Source organism: Pelmatolapia mariae, linkage group LG15, assembly GCF_036321145.2.
Source record: "Pelmatolapia mariae isolate MD_Pm_ZW linkage group LG15, Pm_UMD_F_2, whole genome shotgun sequence".
In the NCBI taxonomy this organism is placed as follows: domain Eukaryota; kingdom Metazoa; phylum Chordata; class Actinopteri; order Cichliformes; family Cichlidae; genus Pelmatolapia; species Pelmatolapia mariae.
Genome location: NC_086240.1, coordinates 2,657,280 through 2,674,048, shown reverse-complemented (window position 1 = coordinate 2,674,048; position 16,769 = coordinate 2,657,280). Strand labels below are relative to the sequence as shown.

Genomic DNA, 16,769 nt, shown 5'->3' with positions numbered 1-16,769 from the left:
CACCCCTTCAAAGGCCCAGAGCCTGCGGCCCGTCTGGCAAACAGCCCGATGCCACGGCACCCAGCTCGCCTGCAGATGGTGGCACGAGTGGTACATTTAAGTAGAGTGCAGGCCTTTATACCAGTAAGGCTGGAAGAGATAGATTTGACAGAAAGAATATGTATAAGTATTTGAATATAATAAAAGCTAAAAGTATAGAACATTTGTAGAGAATTTTCTTGGTCATTTCTAGTTTATGTTTAAATCTGAATCCAGTGTTGTTTAAAATTCAGTTTAACTCATGTAGCTCATTTTCCACAACTTGCGTAGGATCCTCTGAAAGGGGGGTCTTAAGGCCTCTGTATGGTGTTGGTGCTGAGTGGCACGAGGCTGTTTGCACCCACTTTTCTGTTGTGGTTGACGGCACATGACCAGCCTGGTCACATGGATTTCAACCCGCACCTGACCATCACAGGCTCAGTTTTCCCCCTTAGGTGTGGATTTGAATCTAAGACTCAGATTCTTCTTCTCCTGGTGTGCCATCTAAAACGGCTTTATTTCATACAACTAGTACAGTATTTTGGACTCTGGGTGCTGGGTTGCAAAATCGATGTGGCCAATAAGTTGCAAGTGACCATTTTGAAACATGATGGGTTTTTAGGGGGGGAAATGACACAGGTTTAAAAATGGAGAATAAAAAGCTTCAGATGGTTTATCCAGTGCAGTAATATTGACCAGTGTTGGTCCAATATTGCTGGGTACAGTAATACTGATTAAAAGAATTGGACTGGGGATTACTTTTCCAATGCTAATATAGAAACGCTTAATGTCGGTCGCCAGCTAAGCTAAAATGGTCGCCAGTGTCATGTGACCGTCCCCGGAAGGTGGCTTTTTTTGCTCTTGGATGTCTGCAGCTGTAACCTTGAAGGATGCGATTTCATCTGTCACTTATTCTCCCCTCCCCATCTAGACTGTGTCAGGATAAACTGTAACACCAGTAAGTCAACATTCTTCTTCTGCAGCCTTCTTCCTTCAGTCAATGTTTGATTGTAGCCTGTGTGCTAGATGTAGAGGCAGGGATGTGTGAATGCAGGGGACTGATAAGAGGATTTCTCAGATAAAAGGGGGGTATAGCCAAAGTTCAAAGCTATGCAAATCAGACTTAATGTACTCCATATATGTTAAATGGCCCATTTTTCCAATTTAATTCAGACAAGTAGTTGTAAATGGGTTTTTTGTCGGTTTGTATCTACTCGTCTTTTGCACTTTCAGACTTTGTGGGCTGTATTGTTTCCCAATTACCCCGTAATAGATTGCAGCGTCTCTTTTTCCTGTTCTTCTTATTTAACACATACTGCAGAATATGGGTATATAATGTGAAGTACAGATGGTGTCAGAAGTCATGCTGTTATTCATTAAAAGGACCAATACTTTCAAAGTGCTCACAGTCTTGTAGAAAGGACAAAAAGACAGAGCACAAAGAGTCCTTCAGCTTAGTGTGTGTGTGTGTGTGTGTGTGTGTGTGTGTGTGTGTGTGTGTGTGTGTGTGTGTGTGTGTGTGTGTGTGTGTGTGTGTGTGTCTGTACTGAAGTGCTACATTGTAGATGCCCTTTACGTTGATAGCTGCAGCTGTATATGTAGTTCTTATTATAGTAAATAGTGAATATAATGAAGCATTGTTAGGTTTGTGCATTTATGATCAGATATGTTCAGGATAATAAAATCACCAATTGAAATTTGGATTTAACTAGCAGCCACAATGCAGCAGACTCTGCTCTGAATAAGCCGCTCTGGCCTCTTCATCAACTCGATGGGGCTGCATTGCCCTCTCGTGGTTACTTGGATGAATTACTTCAAACTAAAGCGCTCAATTAAAAGTCACAATAAAAAGTGTGTTTCTAGCAAAGTGTAAATTTAAAAATCATTGAACACTAGAAAAACACTGAGTCTTTGTATGAGTAACAGCATTGCTGCCAGTTTGAATAACTTTTTTCCTCTGCTGTGAAAAACAAAGCAGATTTTTTTGTAAGTATTTTCTTTTTTGTTTGAGCACCTCTAATCTCACTCAGATGGACGAGATGTTATCTGTATGTTGCGAGGAAGAAATTGAATTACTTTATTTATGAAAACAAAGATTTGGTTTATGCTTGTGCCATCCCCGCTGTCCCTTCACTAACTAACCCTCATCTTCAGGCAAGGGCCCTGAGGTTCTTTATGCTGGACAAAAGCTCAACGACAATGAGTGGCACTCAGTGCGAGTGGTCCGCCGCGGTAAAAACTTCAAACTCACTGTGGATGACGACATGGCGGAAGGTAACGCTCTTGTAATGCATTTCTTTATTGTTTTGCTGAGATATACCAAACATACATGATCTCGCCTCTCTTTTTTCTTTGTTTGTTGGGCTGATTAATGTGCTTTTATTTCTACTGCTGATTTCGTTTCATGAACAGTTTACATAGAAATTACACATAGTGTGAAGAATCATGCCTTTCTTCACTGGAAAAGGCATGCCTGTTGCATTTATTCCTAGTATTACTCATCCAAAACATTGTAAATTATGAATATCCTGGAAGTAAGTTGTGCTGGATATCAGAGTTTTTTTCATTTTGTTCCACTGTCATTCATTATCCACACAACAAGGGCGTCTCGCTTCCTGCTGCTGGGTCATTCCCTTTGCCTCTTTTTCCTTTCTCTTCTCTCCCAGGTCAGATGGCGGGTGATCACACTCGTCTCGAGTTCAACAACGTGGAGACGGGGATCTTGACTGAGAGACGCTTTGTTTCATCTGCTCCTTCACCATTTATTGGTCATCTGCAGGTATTAAGAGCTTATCAGAAGCTCATGTCCTGTATTATTCATTATATAATTCAAAGCTTAAGTCAGCAGTGGCATGTATCTGTGAGAGGAAATCAAGCATAGCTTGCAGGCTGATAGCAGATGATTTAGCTGACACAATAGGTGGCTGCAAGCCGCTTTGCAACCCACATCCACCCAGCTCCTCCTCAACAACAGATGACATATTAGATTATTCTGTCATATTTTATTTACCAAATAAATGTTATTTTATTACTCTGAACTTGGAACTCTGAACATATTAACTGAGGCTGGGTTTTTTGTAGTTTCTCTGAGGATGGGAAGGTCAGACTTTGGGGCAAACTTTGGTCAAAATGCTAAAATTTTTGCTTTTATAGAAATGATCTGTCTAGCATGTTATGAATCACTGTTATGGGAACGTGTAAGAGTTCATTCCAGTGGAAGCAGCAAGTAGCAGTGAGGGTGTACGTGTATTTCAATTTGTTTTTTCAATTTAGTAGATTTTATTTACCTCATTTTAAGACCTGCTAATGACATTTTTTTAATATGTTCTAATATGTAAAACTTTAAAACTTAAAGAGGGTGCACTTTTCTTCACACTATAATTAATGTAAGGTCTGCTGTCAGTGCTGTGTGAGAACCACCAAATATTAATCACTGCAGATGGAAATGAGTCATACTTTTATTCCTTGTGTATGTTTTTAGAGTTTATTAACTTGCTATGATTCCTCCAGTCTTAGGTTGATGTCTCTTGGCAGTTTTTCTCACTACACAGTCGTGCTTCACAGGTAGTAATAACAGCACCATCTCTCCCCCAGAGCCTAAAGTTCAACGGTATGCAGTACATCGATATGTGCAAGAATGGCGACATCGACTTCTGCGAACTCAACGCTCGCTTCGGCATGCGTTTCATCATCGCCGACCCCGTGACTTTCAAGACTAAGGGCAGCTACCTGGGCTTGGCCACTCTTCAGGCGTATACCACAATGCACCTCTTCTTTCAGTTCAAAACCACCTCACCTGACGGTTTCATCATCTTCAACAGCGGAGATGGGAACGACTTTATTGCCGTGGAGCTGGTTAAAGGGTGAGTGGGACGAGGCGTGTTCATGTTTTATTCAGCAGCTGGAATCCAGATATGGATTATACATTTTAAATAGCAGGGCTGATGTGGGTACAGTTGGTACCTTAAGGCATTATGAATTTAACAGAGAAGCCCAAACAAATTGATCCCAAATCTCCTTTTGCACATAAACACGATTGTGTTGGGAAGAAGATTGTTTTCTCTGTCAGTTTAACTCCGATTAGTGTCAGAGCAACGTGAGGTGATTGTGAGAGTTTTTCCATTAAAATTTAATCCCTATTGCAAGATAAAAAGAGACATACTGCACCCACACATGCACACACAAAATACCCCCCTCCCCAAATACTGATGTGTTCATCTGCTGCTCTTTCTTCTTCTTCTCTGCCAGATTTATTCACTATGTCTTCGACCTGGGAAATGGGCCCAGTCTGCTGAAAGGAAACAGTGACAACCCACTGAATGATAACCAGTGGCACAATGTGGTCATTACCCGAGACGCTTCCAACACACACACGCTCAAGGTGGACGCAAAGTCAGTCACCCAGAATGTCAACGGAGCCAAGAATCTGGACCTCAAAGGTACCCGTGTGTAGTAAAAAAGAGGTGATCTCACCTTTTCATCAACTTTTTCACCTGAAATAACATTATGTCTTCATCTAAGGTACATAGCAAGTAAATAAAAGCACAAATGAACAGTTTACTGACATAAGTATATACACTATACTGTGAGTCAGGGGTTACCTGAACCTAGAGTTACTTTTACATATAACCCAAAAAAGATTTGTAAATTAATTGTATCAAAACAGTTCAATATCAGATTATTCTTTTTACCTGCACCAGTAACTTCCTGGAATATCTTGTGGATATGCTATAAAAAATTATGTTTTTCAAGTATTTTAAGTGTATTTCATTACATTTAGACAAAGTCAGCCCACAATTGCTGGCTGGAGCTAAATAGTGACACTATATGACAAATTGTACCACTCTTCTTCTTGGCAAGAAAGTAAACAACAGTGATGCAATCGCGTATTTTCCTCAATTTTCAGGCGACCTGTTTATTGGAGGTTTGGGACCTAACATGTATCAGAATCTCCCCAAGCTGGTGGTTTCTCGGGAGGGCTTCCAGGGGTGCCTGGCCTCGGTTGACCTCAACGGCCGTCTGCCAGACCTCATCAGCGACGCCCTTTTCCGCAGCGGGCAGATCGAGCGCGGCTGTGAAGGTACAGATGGCCTACAGCATAGGAGATTCCTGACCTGCTGCGTGAGATTTATTAGACTAATTAGAGAGCTCTTCTGTAGCCCCCCCTAAAGCCATTTGCTGGCACCGTTAATCCTCATTCTGCTTTCCTTTGCCAGGTATTTGTCACATTTTAGGATAATACTTGGAGTAGAATTTGTCAGTCTGTTTATCTAATAGCAGCTTTCTGAGCTTTTGTGTTGCATTCGTATATTTAATGATAACAATATGTTGTAACCTCAGGAACAATTCTAGATTTTTTTACATTGTAACTCATTTAAACCGAGCACTTTTCCTCCTAAAATTCACATCCTAAGGCTAACTAACTTGTTGCTGTTACAAAATGTAAACGAGCTGCTGCCAAGGTTGTATTTTTTTACAGTAAAACAACCCATAACTCTTTTGACCTATATCTATAAATTGAGATTCTTAGTGCTTACTTTAACTCTGCTGAAATGGAATTGATTATTCATGCATATGGAAAAGGTTACAACACATTTCCTCTAGAGGGCAGCAGAAGATTAAGATAACAAACACTGCCATTATGGTGAACTCGTATAATTTAACACCCAAAACCTAACACCTTTATTTTTAAGCAGCTCAGCCCTCGCTAAAAAAACCAGTCAGCGACCCTCTCCTGCTGCCACAGTAACAAACTTGTACAAGTTTTAAGAACTCTAACGATGCTGCTCCCCACTAACCTCTACTCTTGTTTTCCGCTCTGCTCTGTTCTGTTTGTTATTTTTCTTTCTGCGCTAACAAAGTTGGTTTCACCAAAGCCGACCTGCAAGGTAGAGGGTTAAACTCCGCCTCACGGAGGCCTGCTCGCCTGAAAGTCTGCTGTGTGCAATGCATCGTGGGTGTCACCATGGCAATAAGGACCCCTTTATGTGCTGCAGAGGTGGCTTGCTCTCTGGAAAAAAAAATACACGGAGAATGCTGGCAGGGCAAAAATGAGTAATGAAGCAACCGGAAAGTGTTAAATTATTACTTTTTAAATTATTTGTACTTTTTTATACCACAGCGCGGCAGCAGTGTGATTGTAACCACATCTGATCAGAAATGTGGCAGAAACTGGCAAACTCGGCTTCCTTCAGGAACACATCTGATAAAGTTGCGCGGGGACTTGGAGCGCACGTGTAATTAAAGAGAGTAAACAGATCGGGTCAGATAAGTGATGGACTCGTGTCGACGGTCCAAAAGTCTGGTTAAAAGCAGAGGCAGACAGTTTGTGGGAGTGCTGTGTTCTTGAATAAAAATGCCAGTTGTGACACATTGCAGGCTGGCGCAGACAGCAGAAAGAGGCTGTCGCCGCACATCTAAACACTGTCAGTGTGCCGCTGATGGATCAGACCTCTCTCTTTCTGTCTCCATTTTTTTTTTTTTAATAAAAATCCATCATATCTGCTGCTTTACACAGATGAGTGTTGCTATTATTTTTTTCCAGAGAGGAAGCAGCCTTCTGCCACAACACTGGAGTTCAGCAAAATCCTTCATCTCTAACAAAACAAGCACCGATGTGTTTGATTCGCGCTGATGAACCGCTCGTGCCCGTGCGGTCTCTGGGTTGCCTGGTTGACTACCGTTACTGTCCATTACACAGTAAATGCACTTTCAGCTGGCAAACTTGCTCTGTTTTTTCCACCTCAGATGTCTTCTTCTCCTTCTTTTCACATTGTCTTGCACAAGACAACTGCTCTTAAACAGTGTTTACTTGCATTTGTCTGCCATGTATTTGGACTGTTTATTTAATTTTCGCTTTATTTAATTTTGTTTGTTTCCTCTACGGTTATCAGAAGGGTTTTTTTCCCCCTTTTGTCTGTCTAGACTCTCACGGGGGGGGGGGGGTGTTTATCTCGTTATCTATGCTGTGCGCTTGTCCTTATCTGCATTCCCTCTCAGTAAAAGTATTCAAAAGTAAGAGCTATGTGTGGCGTGTAGAGGAATAGCAAACACACATCCAGTTTGACTTTGAATACCCTCCTCAACTCCTGTCTGACTGAAGTGCATACACGAGGATATGCACTGCGTGTTCTCGAGTACTCTTTCCGTTTTCTCTTCGTGAATTCCGTCTGTCCAGTGTATCCAGTGTTCGCCGTGTATTCTCTCGCAAGTATTTGTCAAGGAAATGACCGGGCTCGCTTTTTTAATGCCATTTTTTTGTCTGTTTGTTTTTTAAATGTGGGTATTGTTAAATGCAGTTTTGAATCCATGAGCCGTCTGCTAGGAGGTTTATGTCTTGTCTTGCCTGTTTTATAGAGGGAATGCAGCGAGTTTTACTCTGATAAAACTATTTGGAAACATGTTGGAATGAAATGAAATGCATGCACGTCCACCCGCACACACTACCAAAAAGAAGGAAACTTAACAGTGTCATCACATTAGCCCAGACGGGGGTTCAAGTCATTTGCAGCAACGTGTCTTGAGTGCCGATTGGAGTGCATCGCACACGCTGCAAGCGGCGTCTTCTACAGCACTTTTTGCAGTAATTAACTGAGAGTATATGCTGATGTTCCCCCCAACCCTGCTCAAAGAGCGTGCAGTTGACGCTGCGAAAACCTGGCGCCTGTGCGTTGCCTTCCCAGTGCTACAGCAGCTTTACCCAGCATGAAGCAGGATTCATCAGGCAGTATTTTTTAAACTGCATTCGCACTGCAGGTCAGGCCTCGTGTGACGACACTGTTTGCTCCTTGTTTTTTTTCTTCGAGGCCCACATGGTGTAAACCTGTCTTTCTAGAGTGCATTCCTTCTGCATGGGTCCTGCATTGTTTAGCCTCAGCGGTCAATCTTATCGTTGCTTGACTGTGCACCTGTGGTATCTCTCTCTCTCTATGTTTCTTCTCCCCTTTCACCCTTTTTCAGGGCCCAGCACCACCTGCCAGGAGGATTCATGCGCCAACATGGGCGTGTGCATCCAGCATTGGGAGAACTTCACCTGTGACTGCTCGTTGACGTCCTACTCGGGGACCTACTGCAACGACCGTGAGTGCTGCTGGCTTTAAGATTTTTCTGCATTTGCCTTACATGTGCATTAAAGGGGGACTCCAGAGACTATTAATGCTTATGGCGTGAAGTAGAAAGCCTTTAAAGGACAATGCCTCTTGGGCTTTGAAGGACAGTCGATTGAGGAAAATTAAAATATGGAAGGCTCAAAGCCAGCTCATCTCCACAACACTGTAATTATGTGGAGGTGCAGCACAAAGTTGATGGAATCCTCCTTTAACACATGATGCACGAGGTGCACAGAACAGCACAAAACTGCACAGTACTGCAAGGTTACAGTTCATAAGTCGTACCATTATACATTCTTATGCACATACACATTATTACATTTCACACTCTGCTAATAAGTCTCCATGCTAAAAACTGGCTCGACCCATGAACTCACGCCGTCCTGTGTGCAGCACTGAGGACCGCATCCTTGACTCAAGGACTCGTTCGTTCAGGCCTGTTAAGTTAAAGCTTTGTTAAAAATGCTGCATGAATTCGGAGCTGACAGTGCGTTGTGATCTTTAAATGAAGCACCTGAGAGATGCCGGCAGTTGTTAAGGGCATCTATTTTTTTTGCTTTGTTGCAGGTGCTTTGACGTAACAGGTTTGCTTGATGTCCTGAGCTTTCGCGGTTCGGGCTCGGGAGTTAGCCCGACCGCAACTGATGATGTGTAAAATATCCACTTCTGCCTCAATCGCCTTTTCATAAGCGTCCTTCAAATAGCTTTCGCTAAAGACGAATTGCGAGTTTGTGTGCGTGTGTGTCTGAAAGTGAGGGAGAAAAGGGATCTCTTATCCCCATGACGACAAGGGACTTCCCCTCAGTAATCACGGTTGGCGGTCTTTCATTTAGCGTTTAATAGTGGGGGCACAGCGCTGCTGGGCCACACTAATGAGGTGGTGGAAGCTGTTAGGAGAGCTGCTATCTGTGAGTGCTGGCATCCCCTAATCATCCAGACCTTTCTGATGTTAGGCCCGGCTGCTGTGTATGACTTTATATCTCTCAAATCCACATTTCTTTCTCTCTCTTCTCTTCTCTCGCTTTTTTCTTTCTTCTCTCCTTCTCACTTCCCTCTCTTTCACGATCCTCTGACGCAGTGTTTTCCACACGGGGGCCAAACAGCCGACCTCAGCTCTCAGTCGGTGATGGGAACTGAGTGTTTATGTGTTAATTAGTGATGAGAAGCCCTCATTAATTCCCCCCCGGCGCTGCCTGGGATGACATAGAGGGAGGTCTCATTGATTTCACATCGACAAAGATGTAATTCTTCTTGAGACACAGGCGCTTTTGACGGTGACATATTTTACATCTTTGTGACTCTGCAGGTTTAGGTTCACCTGCTTCTGGTTTTTGGAAATAGATGTGCACTAATATTGACTAGGCTATCCAAGCGTGTAATAGTATTTTTAGCTGTGCGGTATTAGTCTTAATGAGAATTTCGTGGCTGATTTTCTTTCTTTGCGTAACTCTTTCGAGCAGTTTCTCTTTACTTGTTTATGGCAGAAAGGAGATGAAGAGAGGTGAAAGCCAGGCAAACAGGCACGCTGCTGCGGGAATACTCCAGTGCACTGGAGTTGTGCTCGTATTGCACATGTGTGCATGACTCCGTCTGCCTGAGATAAAGGGTCTCGTTTACTTTTCTCGGATTGAGCCAATCTTCCAATGTCCACTCTGATGACTGCCTTTGTTTCCTGTGAGGTTTCTGGAGCCCCTACAGAGGAGTCACGCACCACCAGGTGGCAGTAAATCCACAAGCTGGACCGCACACCGTCTCCCTGTGCTGGGAGAAAATGAGATGCAATCCCCCGAGCATGAAATCAGTTTTCCTGTTATTTTCCTCCGCTGCTTTGCCTCTTGTCGTTCTCTCTTTCTCTATACATCCCACTGTACCAACCCACAGCCCTCTCGCTGGCTTTAGTTATTGATCACTGAATGAATAATATCTTCCGGACATTGCAAGAATCCAGTGTATTACATGTACAATTTGTGATTACAATACAGGCATGTTGCCAACAATTTTCTTAAGTCCTTGCCTTTGCGCGTGCATGTGTGTTCCAGGCATCTTTTATTCAGTAAGCACAGCGCAGAGCGAGAGAGGGAGAAAGATCTTCTAATTAACAATGTGGGAGTGGATCTTCTCCCTCGGTCGCTCTGCCTCTCCATCTCTCTTTCTCCAACAGATAGCTGCTAGCAAATATCATTAATTGTCTGTTTCTGTGGCTTCATCTCTACCCATTGTCCAAATGAAGAAACTTGAATAAAGTAAAGTGAACACTTCTGCCAATAAAGCCACTATTTGCGATTGTTAGCACTGAGCCTCTGTGCCCTCTTCTCCATCGTAGCTAACAGGTCGCTAGGTGGTGGAAAAGATGAAAAAAATAAAGGGGGAAAAAAGCGCCTCAGCAGGCGAGAGCTATCCACACTGCTTCCATTTATTCCTGTGTACCCTTGCAGCCTGCACATTGTGACTGCACACCTTCACTTATGGGAACGTGACACTGTGGAAATTCAGAGGGCTCTTTGCACCTCGCAGGCTGTTTTCAAAGCCTCTCGGACAATCTGTAGGTACATGTTGTGCCCAGCACTGCTTTAAAAAATGGTTGGGGGGTTGGAGGGGGTTTATCATGCTTGGTTCTGGCTCACTGCTTTTGTCGTGCTCATTTCCATCTCCTTGTCGTCTCACATCCTTTCCCCTTCTTCTGCTCCGCTCTGCTCTCCTCTCTCCTCTGCTTTCGGAGCGGACCCTCTCCCCGTCTGGTTCCGTGAATGCCGCAGAGTTTCATTTAAATCCAAGGACATGAGAGCTTTGGGCCAAGCAAGAGGAGCAATCGGACACTCCTCTTCCACATCCAGAGCAATTACTCAACTTACGTAATAGAATTATCTCTGCAAAGGTCGCTGCATTGTTCTACTGTCAGGGGCATGGTAAACAAACAGAAAGCAGAAGTGGAAGAGGGAGCGGGGAGGCGGAAGACAGGGAGCAGAGCACTGTTCGCCAGTTTGACGCTCACATCAGTAATTGCACAGATAGATTTAGTGATGAATTTCACTGTCAGTGCAGTGATTCCTTCAGAATCCCTCTGCTCCAGCTTTTAGCCAGTGTCCTTAATTTATTTTTCCAAGGCGTGCACAGAGGGCTGCGACCATATCTGCCTAACTGCTTACACAATCGACAACAAAGCAGCTTTATTACTTCGTTCACTATTTCAAGAAAATAATCATGGCGTTTGCCACGTATTCATTTCTCCTCCGCTTGCTTAGCAGAGGAACAAAAGAGGTAGGGGCACAATGTATTTGCCTGCGTTCACAATGTTCTAGTGAGTGGAGAATACACAATAACGACGGCATTTTCCCACTATTTACTGATGTATCTGCTCAACAGTATTAAATCCAGAGGGGTAGGGGGGAAACGGGGGCGGCCACACAATGCAGCCTTTCACTTTGATATGACGTCGATGATGAAGTGATGAAGGGTTTTTAGAATGAAAAAGCAGGTGAACGTGCAACACACACCCACGTGTGCACATGGAAATACCATCTGTAGATATGTGAGAGCGTCGTGTGAATATTGAAAGGATTTTCATTGGAGCATTTAATATTTTATCGTGCTGTCTCTGTAAATAGGATTGAGTAGCTCGAGCTGGCCGGGGCCGGCCAACAGGTGTGGAGCAGGGTTTGTTATGCAGCACCCTCCGACAGCCGTTGGAGCTTGGCTTGGTTTCAGCTGGGCACAGATGTAACGCCTTTACATCATAATGCATGGACAGCGATTTCAGCCAGCAAGTGCACTCGATATTAAGATGAATCGGAAAGGTGGAAACGAGCACGCCTCCTTTCATCTTCATCTCACAAAAGCCCGTGTTTTCATGCAGAGTTTGACAGCAGCTTTCTGGTGAAAGAGGGCTTATAAGTGGAGCATAGCAATACGAAAACATTTGCCTATAAATACCACAGGTAGATCAAAAATGGGCCAAAAAGAGCTCTACAGAGTCCTCGGGGCACAACCTATCCCAAAAGCACACTTTGAAAAAAATGTCTTAGTATTTGAGGCAATCGTTTTAGCTAGAAATGCTCACATGATTCAGCAGCCACGTAATCAGGTGGCTTAAAGACTGCCTGCAGTATCAACGAGGTTTGGGGGGGGGGGGGGGTGTTTAGATGCCGCTTTGAAGGAAGTTGTTGTTGTATAGCTGTGGCTCGAGGAAAAGTAATTGCCCGACATCAGCCCAGTGGAATTGCCTGAAACACAAAAATACAGAAGAGTGCACAAACATAAAGTTGCTCCTTCAAGGTTTATAATCTCCTTTCCGCTCTCCATCACTTTGTCACTCGGCTTCTTTGTCCTATAATATCTGTATTAGAACCAGAACTGCATGTCCAGCCCTGGAGGAGGTCTAACGAGCTGCCCCGCTATTGGCTGATCAGGCTAATGATGCTTGCTCCAGCACTGCATCGTGTCACTGTGATAAGACTGGATGTCACTCGTGTCAATCGATGTGTCACCGTCGTGCACAGAGCCGCGGTATAATTGGATATATGCAACGCCGTGGAGCCTAAACGCCCCGGGGGCAGAAGAAAGAGAATGGATAAAAAGATGGAGGAGAACAGTGGGAGATGTTCATCCTCATGAGTGTCAGTAAATGGATGTGTTGAAGAAATATGCACTTTTCCATATGCATACATTTACAAAGTATTGCTGTGGTTCAGAACCATTACTTGTTTTGTTTTTTGTTTGCAGAATTATCATAAAGAGCTTCCAAATGTCAAGTGAAAGGTGACGCTTGTGATGACAAGCCTACAAAGTTTCACCTGATTGTGCACTTTCCCTTAGCTCAGCTGTGCCATTTAGCTGTTTCAGCTCGTTGTTTGGCCAGCTACATAACTTGGGTCTCATTAAAGGTGCCCTGTGGAAGTTAGTTGGGGACTTGGACATCTTTTTTTTATTTTTTATTTTTTTTACATTGTACATTGTTTACACTGCTAGAAGTGCCACATCAGCAAAGTATGAAACCAACCAAGCGTCTGTATGTCTATCACACACTACATCCCACCCAGACTGCAGCAAAACTGTGATTTACATCTGCTTTTATTCCACAAAAACATCATCTTTTTTAATTGGCATTCCAGCCACTTCCATATGATCTCAGAAATCCAATACAGCTATGCTACTGTGTAACGTGGGCTCAGTCTCAACATTCAAGTCAGAATGTGACTTTTCCATCACTTCCTCTCTTGTTGAGAGAATCTTGCGGAGTGGCAATGGCAGATGTAGTTAAAAGTAGCCCCCGACATTCTGGAATTTAATTCACACTACAGTGCTGCCACTTGTAGCTTCGTAGCTTCCACTTATATATCCCTCTATACAGAAGAAAGCCTTGAAAATGCTGAGAAAAATACTCCTCTGTCGTTTGCTTCTCCTGCATGGCAGCTTATTATTGATAAAAATCAGATCTGGGCAAAAAAATCTGAATTTAAAAATGAGTCTTGTATCAAAAAAGAAAAAAGCAGCCTTTATGTGCTTCAAAATTAATTACTAGCTAGTAAAGAGATGACTCACTGGTGCTGTGGATGGAACGTCGATGCCAGCCCTGGCCAAGAACTAGAAAATGCTTAACTAGCCATATATAGTATATATAGTATGTCAGTGTTGTGTGACTGAGGTTTGGGGTGAGGTTGAGTTGTTTTCGCCTGCTTTCATGCTTTTTCTAAACTACATAATGCACAGAATTGTAGTTCGAAAGAAGAGTAAGCTAGTACACGCTAAAAAGGCCAAGAATATAGCGTGGTAGCGTTACATCTCAGTTACTGCACCCAGGATAAGATGTTGAATTTCTCCCAGCATGGCAAATAAAATCACGATTTCGACTGCTGGCTGTGGATGCACAGTGCAGCTCAGGCTTTCTGCGAGCTGCTTCCATGAGTGAATGAGAGAGATGTTGCATAGAACGGGAGAGGGAGGGAATGATTGAGTTGAGCACATTAGAGACAGTTACGATGAGGGGCATCCATCTGTTTTGGTGCCAGGCGGGTAACCTTGAGGCTGTCAGAGCGTTCCCAGCATCCACCCTGTAGCCCTCACAGGCTGAGCCCAGCCACAGACACATCCATCAACACATGTTCTTAGACACATATCAGCAGTACCAGCAACACATACAAATCACCCAATCAATACCTTGAACACATAGCCTGAACTGAAGGGTTTAGATCGGGAAGATTTTTTCTTTTGCAGGTGTGTAAGGTGCATGTTTGCTTTGTTGTAGTTTATGAGTATTAATTTCAGATTTGCATCACATTGTCACATGCACACAAACACACACATATAAAATATATAAACAAAATATACAACACTAAGATAAATGTGGATGTTTCGCTGCTGTCCTCGCTGTTTCACCAAGCAGCAAAACAGCAGTAAAGAGCTTCAGTTAAATGAGTGCGTATAAACGGCCAACTAGCTTAATGCACAGGTCTGCACTCTGCCATCTTGCTTGTAGTCACAGGAATGGTTTTATGCACACTAATACAGACTTCTCAAACCTTCGACTAAAGCATGGAGCAAACACACACAAAGCGAGGTTGGCTTTAAAATTTATTTAAGTTTTGCATAATTTTAATGGCGTCTTATCACACATATACAAATATACATGTATGCTGCTGCTGTTTTGCTGCTCTCCTCTGCTCGCTTTTTCACCAAGTATCAAAACAGCAATATAGCACTTCAGTGAAATTAGTGCATAAAAAGGTCATCAAAGAATTGGATTCACGTGCACTAATATGCATGAGTGCCTTGACTTGCTGCTACAACATGGAGCAAACACACACATGGAGAGGCTGTCTTAATTCTCTGCTAAAGATGTTGTTACTGCACTCTAATTTTGCATAGCAAATATTTCTTAGCTGCTATAATAATGCTTAAAATTTCACTTAATGAACTCCTAATGAATACTAATCATTCAGATTGTTACTTTACCAAAATTTTACAGCCTCTATTCACTGCTTTTGCAGCTGTTATGGCTATTAAGGCATTAATTTGACTCCCATGACTATTTAAGCTCTTAAGTGTGTTTGGCTGGACTGCAGATGGTAGCGTGATTGCATTTTCTCTCATTGCTGCATTTGTCTGTTTTTGGGCAGGCTTCCTAAATTTTCTTTTTCCATGTGTCCTGTTTTTGTACAAATACCTAGTGAGCTTTAGTTTACGTACGTGGTCACAAGGGGTTGCGGATGATGTTGTTTGTTTACCTAACAGTGGGAAGGATCAATAGGAAGCTTCTCATCACTTTCTTTCCTCGCTACACTCAACAAATGCTTGTGCAGTGTGGCGGATGGTTTTGAAAGGCCACACAAATTCAAGTTATTTGTCACTGGCCGACAGCATCCCCACTCTGTACTCAATTGCAGCAGCGAGTGTCTGCAATAGCCCTCCTTCCTCCCTGCTACTGAGGTTTCACAACACCAGTTTAGCAGATTGTGGATCAACAAGTAAGGTGAATTAGTCTGATTCTGTTCTATCACTCTGTTGTTCTTGTTCTCTCACCTTTTCTCAGCAGTGTCATCACAGTGTCACAGTCTCTCCACTCCAAGCACTTCATGGACTTTACTTAATCAGAAACCAGGAGAACTGGATATATGTTTTAATTTGTGTTCTTCTCAAATCAGAGTCAATCTGTATGTCACACTGGATTTAAACCAGGCTTGGATAGACTTGAAAATAAGTCGTACTGTATGTCTGATTCCTACTGACACCTTTGCACACAGGCTTTTACAAGGTCCTCTCCCTTTCAAATAATTCTTAGCACCTGATTTTGCAATTAGAAAGGAGCGATTTTAACCAGAGGGCAGCTATGTCATTCAGTCAGTTCAGTTGCCATAGAGAGGTCACTTAGTTCTTGCATCATTGTGGGAGGAAGCAGTTTGGCCCTTCAAGCTAAAACAAGAAAGAATTGGCAAAATTGCGCTGGCTGATAGCTTACAGCCATTAATTTTAACCATTTAACAGCTCTCAACAAAAGAACCCCGCGGTGCGTCTGAAGGGCACTCATATGGCGAATACAGTTCTTTGAGAAGAAGGCCAGGGCATTTCGTTTCCATCTGACGAAGCTGATGGTTTTCATCAGGTACAGTAGGCATTTTAAAAGCCAATTACCTCTGACATTTTTATTTTCAAAGAACTGACAGTAAACTCTCCAGAGTGTGCAACGCACAGGAAGAGCTGGATGTACAGGATGCACTTACCTCAGTCTAACGACCCTGAAACAACAAAGACTGCGATCTAAATGTATTCAATAAGAAAAGAAATATATAAACTGTCAAAGCATTTCTTTGCATTTTAACAAATGGCCTACTTTATGCTAATCACAGTAGGGAAAACAGTGTTTCACGCTGCAGCACACACAAAAATGATTGCAACCATGTAATAATGATTGGATGTGTAATGAACTGTAGCAACAGGTTTGCTTTAAAGATGCAGAGCATGACTGTGACCCTTTGCAGTCAGTTGATGTTTCACAACGGCAATAAAGTAGCAATTAGACAAAGTCTGTCTGCTATTAGTTTGTGAGCGTTTAGCGTCACGAGACACGTCACAGATAAGTTGCACAGACTGACTCTGATTGGTTGCAACATGTTTACAGATTAGATGACAACTGTTTACAGACCTTCATCA

At 42.9% G+C, this 16,769-nt stretch overlaps 1 protein-coding gene across 11 annotated transcripts in view; it reads left to right on the top strand.

Annotated features, from left to right (window-relative positions):
* nrxn3b (neurexin 3b) overlaps positions 1-16,769 on the top strand; it is a 314,465-nt gene that overhangs the window by 128,170 nt on the left and 169,526 nt on the right. For 6 of the 11 annotated variants that reach the window (XM_063496537.1, XM_063496538.1, XM_063496542.1 and 3 more), the window contains 8 exons: positions 950-976; positions 2,173-2,292; positions 2,685-2,797; positions 3,613-3,881; positions 4,267-4,457; positions 4,925-5,098; positions 5,880-5,906; positions 7,978-8,097. In XM_063496537.1, coding sequence (XP_063352607.1) covers positions 950-976; positions 2,173-2,292; positions 2,685-2,797; positions 3,613-3,881; positions 4,267-4,457; positions 4,925-5,098; positions 5,880-5,906; positions 7,978-8,097 — 1,041 coding nt within the window. The remainder of the gene's footprint in view (positions 1-949; positions 977-2,172; positions 2,293-2,684; positions 2,798-3,612; positions 3,882-4,266; positions 4,458-4,924; positions 5,099-5,879; positions 5,907-7,977; positions 8,098-16,769) is intronic. The other 5 variants (XM_063496543.1, XM_063496539.1, XM_063496541.1 and 2 more) reach the window with 3 other exon arrangements.